Genomic DNA, 12,539 nt, shown 5'->3' with positions numbered 1-12,539 from the left:
AAATTTATTCTTTGGTCATCTAGCTTCAGGGACCGGAGCTGGGGGGGAGTGGAGTTTCTAATACAGTCTCGACAAGAGTGGGGGCTGAGAAAGCCTGCCCCCGGTGCATCTGCTGGGAGCTACTTTTCTAGGAGTGGAAGGGCAATAGGCGGGGCACGGGCATGTCGGGGGAGGGGGGCGCTCCGCAGGTGCCACCAGGTAAATCTTGGTCTCCTCGGATTGACATCACCTGGTGCATGCCTGATTAATCTGCACCTTCCTGGACGTCAGCTGCATTCTTGCACACACGGGAAGAGTTGGTGGTGAAGAAGAACCCAGAAGTGCACCATCCTGCCTCCGTTCGTCCAAACATAGGGAGGTGTGTCTCTGTATGTCTCAGTGGAGTGAAGCTGTGGGCAGCTGAGAGTGGTGTTTGCTAAGAAGCAAGTCTTCTTTCCTTTAAAAGTTTTCTGTCATGTTAGGGAATCCTGCCTTGCTATAAAGCGTTTGAATTGAACACAGTTACCTAGTGAGTAGCATTCTTCTTTATAGTATGTCATGTTGTTTTTTAAACCAGAACTTGAATTTTTTGTTTTTGAAATGGCTTTAAGTTGCTTGACAGCTTTTCAGATGAGGGTGATTAGATCCACAGGGTTGCAGATAAGATTACAGCAATATAGAGTGCTAGCATCTGTGTCCTTCTAGATGATATTCTGTTTGAAAGTCTAATAAATCTCTTTTGTCTTTTGTCACCTAGCATAAGTAAATTGAAAATCTTTACTAAACCAATTCTTCTGACCAGATTTTAAATCTATAGGTATGATCCATGACCCCTTTTAAGAAAGACGTGGATTTGAATTGATGTCCCTGTTTTATTTAACAGGAAAAACTACTCTGACTGACTGTCTTATATCTAGCAATGGAATCATCACCAGCTGCCTAGCGGGCAAGGTATGTTCTTATTTTATAAATACTTGTCACGTTTCACTATTAGCTGTCAACAATGTAATGAACCATTTCCTGTGTTCTTTAGCGATCCAAAAGGGTATAAAACATTGTTCTTGCTTCTAAAAGCTGCCAATCCATTTTGCAAGATTAAATTGCTGACGAGTTACTTGTATATTGCTTTGTATTGCTTTATATTAATATTTTATAAGTGCAAAAGTGAGTTTTTGCAACAAGCAAATGATACACAATTTTGGAAGCTTTACCAGAGTCTTTTTTTCTTGAGGTACCATGAGGGAATCTCTCTTCTTTGCAAATTATAGTATAAAAGTGAAACACTATTTTTCACTAACTAAAATGAATCACAGATGTTATTGAAGGATTATAGTTCCACACAATCATATAGGGAGAATTCTTACTACCACACAAGAGAAAAAAAGATTTTCATTATAAGAGAGTAAACAGAAGCGAATCTCTCTCCCTCACCAAACCAGCCTTGGTTTTCAAAATGGAAGCAAGAAGTTGGACACTGAGAGATGGATGTAATAGCGTACAATAGTATGAATGTAAGTTCTAGCTAATTGCAGAAAATTGATTTTCTCCCTCTAAATATGCCTATGCTCATATGCCTGGAATATTTATTTTCTGTTCTGAAATATTTATTGATAACATTCTAGCAATATCTTTAAAACATCATAATCTTTACCATCTGTTTTTAGTTTTTTATGATACTTAAGAAAAAAACAAACAAGAGAACAATCAATGCTGTCCACATTATCTGGCAGCTCCATTATTGCCATTAGATGTTTCCTCAGCTTACTTTTTATGTCTAGCCACTAAAATCTATTTAGAAAGTTTATTCTCTTCTGAACAGGTTTAAGTCCAAGAAGTGCCTGCATGCACTTGCGCACTGTTTGTATACACAGCGCCAACCCCATTTTAATATAGTGAGCTGTTCTGGTTCTTCTTTGAGGACAAAAGTCTTGACTTGCTTATGCTAGTTCTTTTTCCTGGTACTTGGGAATGCTCCCTGTGGTGTCTTGTGGTACCAACGAATTGGAAACTACTTTCAGAAAGTCAGGGGACATCATCCTGGGCCTCAGCTTTTTCAATCTACATATCACCACTCTATTCCCATGGTTTTAATACTACCTGTATGCTGGCGACTCCCAAACTTGAATCTCTACTTCAGACCTCCTTTCAAACACCAAACCACATATTTATCTGCCTACTAGATATCTTTATTTGGATGTCCCTCAGATAAATGAAAACCTAGCATGCCCCGATTGATTATCTCACTCAGACTCACATTCCCCAGAAATAACATATCAACAAAGTTTCTATTATGAATTTGGCATCTCAGGCTAACATTCTGTTTAATTGACTTTCTCTCCCTCATTTCCATCTCTCCTTTTCAAGTAGTTTTCAAATACTGTTGATATTACCTTCCAAATATTAATTTCTTCCTTCTTGAAGCAAACATGGAATGAATGGCAAACTGATAAAATTGTCAAAAATAAGAAAAAGAAAAAAGAAGAAATCACAATGTAAAATAAACATCTATAAGGTCTGTAGTGCTATTCTCTTTCATTCTTGGTATTACAAATACCAATTTGTAATTGGTTTCGTCTCTCTTTTGCTTTATTAACTTTATTATCTTTTAATAGAACCAATTTTTGGTTTCACTTTTTTCTCTATTGTTTTTCTGTTTTCAAATTTATTGATTCCTGCTGTTATCCTCATTTATTTCCTTTTACTTTGCTTTGGATTTAATTTGCTCTTATTTTTCTAGTTTCATACAATGAAGGTTTAGACTGATGATTTAAGACTTTCTTTTCTAATATGAACCTTAAATGCTATAAATTTTCCTCAAAGCATTACTTTAGATGCATCTTTCAGATTTTGATGTATTATATTTTCATTTTCATTAAATTCAAAATATGTTCTAATTTCTTTTGTTACTTTTGCTTAAAACCACTAGTTATTTAGGAATTTGCTGTTTAACTTCCAAATATTTGGGTATTTTCCACCTTTTTTTCTATTATTGATGTCTAATTTAATTCTTTTATGATCAAAAACACACATTGCATGATTTCAATTCTTTTATATTTGTTAAGGTTTGTTTTATGACTCTGAATATAGTTTATCTGGATGAAGCTTTCGTGTGCACTTGAAAAGAATGTGTATTCTGTTACTGTTGGCAGAAGTGCTTGACAAATGTCAGTTTGGACAACATCATTGATAGTTTTGTTCAGGTTTTCATGTCCTTATTCATTTCCCGTCTATGTTCTATAGATTACTTAAAGAGAATGTTGAAGTCTCCAACTACAAATGCATATTTTTTATTTCTTATGTTAGTACTATAAGTTTTTGCTTTGTATATTTGAAGCTTAGGATATTGTTTGGGAACTGGAAGGTGGATGTGTGGTGGTTTCTCTGTTGTCCTGGTCCAGTTTCAGTCTTAGGCAGCCCCTGTGCCCCTGGGTCTCAGAAGCAGGGCTCTTGCAGAGCACCTGACCCTTCACTTGATTTAGTAGGTCTCTAATTGTTGGTCCCAAGACAGTTTCCTGTTCTTTCTTCATGTTCAAGGTTTAGTTTTATTTTGCTTCTTCTTGTTGTTGTTTTTCCTTTATCTTTGATCAAGTTGCAATACATCTTCACCTATTCACTAGGGTTGTCAGAGTGATGCCTCTCCTGCAGTGGATTAATGCTTTTGTTCTGTAGGTTAGAGGTATTCAAATGCAGCTTCCTGCTTTTTTTTTCTTTTGCAACAACAACCATTCTTCTCTCCATGCCTGCACTATAAAGGAAACTTTCTGTGGTCTCCAGCCTTTCTCCCAATCTTTCTGATGATCACACAGTGAACATCCATAGGGAAGTGTCTATGAGTCGTTTTGGAATCCCCCTGTAGTGTCTGAAGTTTTCAGAGCTTCTGTACTCTCACAGTAGCTCATACTCAAGTCTTTAGCAATTTGTTAAAGATATAATGAATTATTTTATACACTTGTGTAACAGCTAGTCTCATTCCATGCCCTGCTTTGGGTGAAACAGTGCTTGCCTCCTCTCTCAACTGGGTGGAAGTTGTTTTTCCCTAAATGTCAGGCTAATTCAACTTCCTAAAGGATTCATACACATTTATGATTTTGTAGATTATCTGGCTTTTTCTTATTGTTATGTAGGGAACATAGTATTTCTGGCATTCTGCATCGTACACAGAATCTGAAAATTCTGGATTTCTTTATGGTGAGGTTTACAATTACACCTTGAATTCTACAAATTCAAATTCCTTTACAGATATAGGGCTATTTTGACTTTTTATTTCTTCTTGGGTTACTTTTGGTAAATTTTATTTTTCAAAAAAATGTTATTCATTTTAAGTAAGTTGTAAATTATTGGCATATTTTTAAAAATAATATATATTCAATGTGTGAAAAATCAATCTTTGAGTTTTAATCACAATATTTTGTTCATTTACACTTAGTGTAATGATCTAGCTGGGCTTAAGTTCACTGTATTGCTCTTTGCTTTTGATTTTTCCCTTCTTTGTTCCCATACCCCTTATTTCCTGCCTTATTTTGCATTAATAAATGGCATTTGTATTATTCCACTTTACTATTAGAATTTTGACTTTCTATATTTTAAAAATAAAAATGAATTTTTGAACCTATTATGAGATTTTTCTGGCTCAAATTTAAATGGATATTTTTACTAATACTAGCATGGAAGAACTTAAATGGATATTTTTACCAATACTAGCATGGAAGAACCTGTAAGCAATTTAATTCTATTTAAATCCTCTTGCCTTTTGTACTACTGTTCTAACATATTTTACTTTTATACTTGTGTAAAAGCATAATATAGTAATTTTGACTTTATGTTGTCAATGTTCTTTTATACTTACACACATATTTGTTCTTTCTATGTATTTCATCCCTTCCTGCATTTCATGCTTCTATCTGGAAGAAGTTTTCTTTTAACTGAAAAATTTCCTTTAATGCTTATTGTAGTAGATATCTCAGCTTTTTCTTTTTTTGTCTGAAAACATTTTTACTTTGCTTTAATTTTTCAAAGCTATTTTTACTAGATATATAGTTCTCAGATTTTCTGGCTTTAAAATTCTAGATCCTTCTCGCACCTTTAGCACTTTAAAGTGTCATTTCATTGTCATTTAACTTCCATAGTTTCTGTTGAAAAGTCACGTATCATTCTGTTTAAAAGTCAGATATAACTTTTTCTTTTTGTAGATAATGTACAGTTTTTCACTTGCTACTCTTAAGACTTTATCTTTACTTGGTTTTCAGAAGTTTGACAATAGTTGTTTAGGGTGGTTTCCTATGTGTTTATTTTGGAGTTTGCTGAGCTTCTTGAATCTGTGGGCTGATTCTTTCAATTTTGGAAAAATCTTGACCATTATCTCTTCAAGTATCTCCTGATTCTTCATAGGCCTCATAACATTTTACTATATGCTGAATGTTGTGTATAAGAGAATCATAAAAACTAGAATCAATGTTATTTTCAACAGGAGACAATTTACTCTTTCCTATGTTAGAACATGGGGGAGAACACTTCATTCTTGCCAAAATCTGAGCTAGATCAGTGCTCAATGGTACCTTTAGTTAGACATAGTCTTACTCTAGTTTCAAATGTCTCAAGAACAAGACTCGAGGTGTGTTTGTAGTAAGGCCCTCATTCTGGTGGAACTCTCTCCTAAGCATTTACTCCCAAATAAGACTGTGGGATATTCCTGTGGGATTTTTCTGGCTCAGTCTTCTAGCACACCATACCCTCTCCCCTTGAAACACTCAGTGAATGTCTTACATTGAAAAGCAGCTATGTATCTGGGGCTCTTCTAGATTTGTTAGTCCTAGCAGCCCACATTCAAGTGTTCCACTGCTTTCTCTTTCCCCTACTAGAGTTTCTCTGCTTATGCCAAGCTCAATCCTCGGCATAGGCCTAGACTTGACAAGTGTTCCCAGAGAAGTAAATGGCTGGCCATATCAACTCACTGAGGAAGGGCTCCTATCTCTCTGAAATTTTAGCGTTTTGCTTCTACAACTGTCTGGTGCCCTTAAAAGAAGATTTTAAAAAATCTATACTTACGTCAAGGCCCTCAGTCTGGCAATCAAGGGTCTTCCCAAACTGATCTCAACCTTTATAGAATTACACCCCAGTCTCTCATCCCTGAAAACTTCTGATCCTCACCATGTCTACTGAATAACTGTTTCATTTTTCTGGTTCTATGCTTTTTTTACTCATTTCATTCCAGTTTTTAGAATATCCCTCCTCTCTCTACATATCAATGCTTACTAGTCTCTGATGCATTCTTAGCCTGGCCTGAAGTGATAACTTACCAAGTTTAAATTCTTGAAGCGCTGTTTGTTCCACTAATTTTCTTCTGAATAGTGTCTTCCCCTGATGATGTCTCATATTGGTGTCTAGTATACCAAATTCGTTTTTCATGCTATTGCTTTTTAAATTCTCAATTATAAAGTTTCCTTTTATATAGTCAATTTTATTTTTAAATAAACATTGTATATATTTAAAATGTACATGATTTTTAACATGTGTATACACGCACAGTAAAATGATTACTTTAGTAAAGTGAAAAACATATCCATCTCCTCACAGTAACCTTTGTGTGTGTGAGCATGTGTGTGTGTGCATGTGTGTGTGTCTGTGTGTGGTGAGCACCTGAAATCTATTCTCAGGAAATTTCCAATATACAGTACAGTATTATCAACTATAGTCATGATGCTGTACATTGGATCTCTAGATTTATGCATCCTATACAAATTCAACTTTATACCTCTTGCCCGATATTTCCCCATTTCCTCCACTTCTCTGCCCCGGTAACCATCATTCTATCCTCTGCTTCTATGTATTCAACTCTTTTAGATCTATACATTATTATGTATATTATTACATAATATATAATGGAATATATGTGTAGTGTGTATATATATATATATTCATACATATATTTACACATCATAATTTATCCATTCATTGATTGATGCACATTTAGGTTGTTTCTTATCTAGGTTATTGTGAATAATGCTGCAATAAATAAGAGTGGAGATATTTCTTCAAGATACTGATTTCATTTCCTTTGAGTATACACTAGAGAAGTTGCTGGATCACATGAAAGTTCGATGTTTAATTTTTTGAGAAAACTTCGTGTTGTTTTCCATATGGCTGTACCAATTTACATTCAAACCAACAGGGTACAAGGATTCCTTTTTTACTACATCCTCGCCAACACTTGCTATCTTTTATCTTTCCTATAATAGACATCCTAACAGGTGTGAGATGATATCTCATTGTGGTTTTGATTTGCATTTATCTGGTGATTGGTGATGTTGAGTATCTTTTCATATATCTATTGAACATTTGTATGTCTTCTTTGGAAAAATGTTTATTCAGGTGCTTTGGTCATTTTTTAATGCACTTTTTTTTGCTATTAAGTTTCTTATTATTTTAAATATTAACCCCTTATGTGATACATGGTTTGCTCATATTTTCTACCAATTCATAGGTTCCAATTTTTTGTTGATTGTTTCCTTGCTGTACAGAAACTTTGTAGTTTAGTTGAACCCATTTGTCTATTTTTACTTTTGTTACCTGTGTTTTGGGAGTCATATCCAAAAAACCATTGGCAAGGTCAAAGTCAAGGAAATTTTCCATGTTTTCTTCTAGGAATTTTATGGTTTCAGGTCTTGTGTTTAAGACTTCAATTCACTTTGAATTGATTTTTATTTATGGAATAAGACTTCAATTTCGTTCCTTCGTATGTGGATACTTAGTTTTCCCAATACCATTTATTTCATTTATTTGAATTTCAGATTCAGGGATTATATGTGAAGGTTTGTTACTTGGGTATATTACGTGATGCTGAGGTTTAGGCTTCTAATGATTCCATCATCCAGTTGGTGAACACAGTACCCAACAGGTAGTTGTTCATCCTTTGCATGCTCCCCTCCCTCTCTTCTTTTGGTATCTCCAGTGTTTATTGTTTCCGTCTTTGTGTCCATGTATACCTAATGTTTAGCTCCCACTTACAAGTGTGAACATGCACTATTTGGTTTTCTATTTCTGTGTTAAATTGCTTAGAATAATGACCTCCAGTTGTATACTTGTTCTCAAAAATAACATGATTTCATTTTTTATGGCTGCATAGTATTCCATGGTATATATACATTGCATTTTCTTTATATGATTCACCATTGATGGGCATATGTGTTGATTCCATGCTTTTGCTATTGTGAAAAGTGCTACAATGAACGTACAAGTGCAGACAGAAGGATTTATTTTCCTTTGGTTATATACTCAGTGATGGGATTGCTTGTTTGAATGGTAATTCTACTTTCAGTTCTTTAGTTTAGTTTAGTGTGGGTTAAAGTCAGAAGATGTAATGCCTCTGGCTTTATTCTTTTGGTTTACTACGATTGCCTTGGCTATTCAGGCTCTTTTTGGGTTCCATATAAATTTTAGAATAGTCTTTCTCTAATTCTGCAAAAAAAAAAAAAAAATGATATTGGTAATTTGTAGATTGCTTTGTGTAGTATGACATTTTAATGATATTGAATCTTCCTATCCATGATCATAGAATGCTTTTCCATTTGTGTAGTCCATTTCTGCTTCTCAGTCACCAAAAGCACCTGCTAAAGTGATATATATATAGACTGATTAGGGGACTTCCAACCTAAGATTGCCCTGGAAACGTAATTCTTATCTTGGCTCATCTCTTCAAAACAGATGCCTCTTTTGTTGGTGACCTCAGATACACTGTTCAGAAGTACTCAAAGTATTCATTCTTTCACCTCACATTTGAGAGCCACCCTAGCATTTTATTGAGTTCAGCAAGCCAGCCCTGCATTTCTAAACCCTTTTCAGAAGTCCAACCTTACTTACTTTGATTGATGACATTGGCTTTTCAAAAAATTACTATTTTTTTTTAGAGGTAGGGTCTCACTATGTTGCCCATTTGGAGTATAATGGCTATTCACAGGCACAATTAGGGTGCACTACTGCTGTGAACTCCAGGACTCAAACCATCTTCCTGCCACAGCCTCCTGAGTACCTGGGACTATAGGTGTAAGCCACCATGCCCAGTTGACATTAGCTTTATATACTTAATATTTCCTCAGTAACCGTTTATGTCTTATTTGGCACCTGCGAAACCCTCTTCACTGATTACACCTGTTTAAAGGTGTAAGTTACTCCAAGTCACCAGCCTTTATCCATGGAGTATTCAAGTTTCTTTCAGAATGAGAATTTGGAGGGTGATTGTAGAAATATAAAACCAGGCCAGGCATGGTGACTCATGCCTTGTAATCCCAGCACTTTGGGAGGCCAAGGCGGGTGGATCATAAGGTCAGGAGTTCGAGACTAGCCTGGCCAACACAATGAAACCCCGTCTCTATTAAAAATACAAAAATTAGCCGGGCATAGTGGCACATGCCTGTAATCCCAGCTACTCAGGAGGCTGAGGCAGGAGAATCTCTTGAACCCGGGAGGTGGAAGTTGCAGTGAGCCGAGATCACGCCACCGCCCTCCAGCCTGGGAGACAGAGTGAGACTCTGTCAAAAAAAGAAAAGAAGAAGAAGAAGAAGGAGAAGGAGGAAGGAGGAAGAAGGAGGAAGGAGAAAGGAGGAAGGAAGAAAGAGGAAGAGGAAGAAAGAAGAAGAAATACAAAACCAACTATCTATAGTAGACAGTTTATCCCCCAGAAAGCTTTTTAAGCTGAAAATGTTTCTATAGATTTCAGATTTCCTTCTGATAGCTAAAATTTGTTTCTGTATAACAACAGAGTAGTGCCCTATAAGCCAGTTCAGTGCACATTAAATGGCTGTACTTAGAATTATGAATCTGAGGCTTGTGCAGTGAGGCTGTAGCTCTCTGGAGTCAGTTGGCCAAGTGGGATTCCTGAGGACTGAGCAAATACACGCACAGCAGGATTTTGTCCTAAGTTTTCTTAGGGATCTTATCCAAAAACACCATTACTTGAATTTCCCAGCTTCGTTTTACAGGGAGACTTCCTTGCTATGTGTACTCCCACCTCTGTACGTCACATCATTTTCTCAGAGAAGTACAGCATAAAATAATAACCTGCATTTGTAGGACACTTCTTGTGGGCCTTCTTGGGCAAATAGACATTCTCATGGAATGATCTAAAATTGTTAAGTTCTTGCACTTGCTCTGAAGTCATTTATAATCTAATTGCTGGTCTTCCTGGTATGAACAAAGTTGTTGGCTTGTTAATAAATTCCTACCATATACCCAGAGTTGTGGGTTTTTTCCTATCTAGCTAGGGAAAACACTGAAGAGTTTTCTAATAAGGAAGAATGATCTGAGTGTCTACCTGCTTTGGAAAAGATGTCTGCTGTGGATAGGAAATGATTTTGTATCCAAAAATCCTAGTACTAATTTGGAGTGTTGTAAAGGTCAGGGCAGCAAATGCTAGAGAATGGGATTAATAAAAGGTGATAGTGTTCTGCATGCCTTTGAATAATTAATTTTTACTCCATTTTGACTACCTTGCAACAAAGTAGGTTAAGTGCTGTACTTTTAAGGAAGTACAAGTGTGTGTACTTACAATGCTCAAGTGGTTGCTCACTAACCAATGGAAATAAATGACTGTTGTTTCCACAAAATTGCTTCACAGATTCTAAATGCTGTCTCTGGGACACTGGATTCTGTGCCCTTCAAGATAAATTCCATAATCAAGGGCCTAGCCCTGAATAGATTGGAGCCCAAAAATCTCACTGAAGCAAACAGATAACAGGCCAGTGAAGAATCGGAGACAAACACTCCTGGAATAGGAATCCACTACTCACCTTTATTTTAAATTGATATATAGAAATTAATATTATTACGAAATGCACACATTTTAAGTGTTAAGTTTGATGTTTTGACAGTTGTATACGTCTGTGTAGTAACTACCAATAGAAGACATAAAACATTAAAATTCACCCAGAAAGTTCTCAAGTACATTTAAATCACCCCTGAGCACCTCCCCACTCCAGTGTTCACTTCCTGATTTTTATCACTAAAGATTTGCTTTACCTGCTTTTGGATTACATATAAATGGCATTATATTATAATGTACTCTTTTGCATCTGGCTTCTTTCACTGATAATGCTTTAAAGACATCCATATTGTATGTATCAGGACATTGCTCTTTATTGCTGAGTAGTATTTCATTCTGTAAATATACCACAATTTGTTTATTCATTTTCCTAGTGAAGGACTTTTAGGTTGTTTCCAGTTTGGGGCAGTTATGAATAAGGATGCTATCGATGTTCTTACACAGACTTTTGTTTTTGTTTTTTGTGGATATATGTTTTCATCTCTCTTGGATAAATAACAGTAGAAAATTACTGGGTCATATGGTAAGTGCATGTTTATTAGAAACTGCCCTCTTGTTCTCCAAAGTGGTTTCACCATTTTGTACTCCCATCAGTGATGTATGAGAGTTGCAGTTGCTTTACATGTCTGTAAACAGTTACATTGTCAGTGTTTTTTATATTAGCCATTTTAGCACATATGAAATAACTGATTTTAATTTACATTTCCCTGATGATTAATGATGTTGAGCACTTTTTCGTATGCTTATTCTTCACTTGTATATCTTTCATGGAGTGTCTTTCATGTCTTTTCTCATTTTAAAGTTGAAAGTCTTTTTATTGTAGATATTAGTCTTTGTATTCTGGGTATAAATCCTTTGATGGATAGATATGCTATGATTTTTTTTAAAGACTCTGGTTTGTGTATTCACTTATTGGGATCTTTTTATGAACAAATTTTTTTGATAAAATTGACTTTATCAGTTTTTTATTTTGTGGGTTTATGACCTCTAAGTCACAAAGAACATATTTTCTTCTATACGTTTTATGGTTTGGGATTTTATATTTAGGTCTGTGATCCATCTCAAATCAATTTTTGTGAACAGAATGAGGTTTAGTTTTTTTCAACATGGATATACAGTTGTTTCTAGTAAGTCTTTAAACTAGTAAATCCTTCCCTTTTGTTCTTTTTCAAGATTGCTTTGGTTATTCTCGATTCTTTGTCATAAAAGTTTTAGAATTAGCTCATCTTGTTTTTCAAACTTAGCTGTGCTGGGTGAGCTGTGTTCATGACACTGCATTCCAGCTTGTGTGACAGCAAGACCCTGCCTAAAAAAAACAAAAACAAAAAATAAACTGCTAGAATCTTGTTATGGGGTTTTGTTGAGTCTATATGTCCATTTAGAATGAAAATTTTAATAGTATTGAGTCAGCTAATCCATGAACATACTATGTCTTGTTATTTATTTAGGTATTAATTTTTTTCTCAGAAATGTTTTGTAGCTTCCCTTGCATAAGACTTGCATATCTTACATTAGACTTTTTCTTTTTTTTTTTCTTTTTTTTTATTTTTTATTTATTTATTTTTTTATTATACTTTAAGTTCTAGGGTACATGTGCATAACGTGCAGGTTTGTTACATATGTATACTTGTGCCATGTTGGTGTGCTGCACCCATCAACTCGTCAGCACCCATCAATTCATCATTTATATCAGGTATAACTCCCCAATGCAATCCTTCCCCCCTCCCCCCTCCCCATGATAGGCCCC

The 12,539-nt window shown here is 35.4% G+C and overlaps 1 protein-coding gene across 4 annotated transcripts in view; it reads left to right on the top strand.

Annotated features, from left to right (window-relative positions):
• Positions 1 to 12,539, top strand: part of LOC111531066 (elongation factor-like GTPase 1) — a 48,487-nt gene that overhangs the window by 1,156 nt on the left and 34,792 nt on the right. For 3 of the 4 annotated variants that reach the window (XR_002728125.1, XR_002728124.2, XM_023198282.1), the window contains exon 3: positions 863 to 930. Coding sequence is in view for 2 of the 4 variants with exons in the window: in XM_023198282.1 (XP_023054050.1) it covers positions 863 to 930 (68 nt within the window). In the remaining 2 variants the exon portion in view is untranslated. Of the gene's footprint in view, positions 1 to 862; positions 931 to 10,588; positions 11,631 to 12,539 lie in introns of those variants that run through there. The other variant, XM_023198283.2, reaches the window with a different exon arrangement.

This window comes from Piliocolobus tephrosceles, chromosome 6 (assembly GCF_002776525.5).
Source record: "Piliocolobus tephrosceles isolate RC106 chromosome 6, ASM277652v3, whole genome shotgun sequence".
Taxonomy (NCBI): Eukaryota; Metazoa; Chordata; class Mammalia; order Primates; family Cercopithecidae; genus Piliocolobus; species Piliocolobus tephrosceles.
This window is presented reverse-complemented; position numbering and strand designations above follow the sequence as displayed.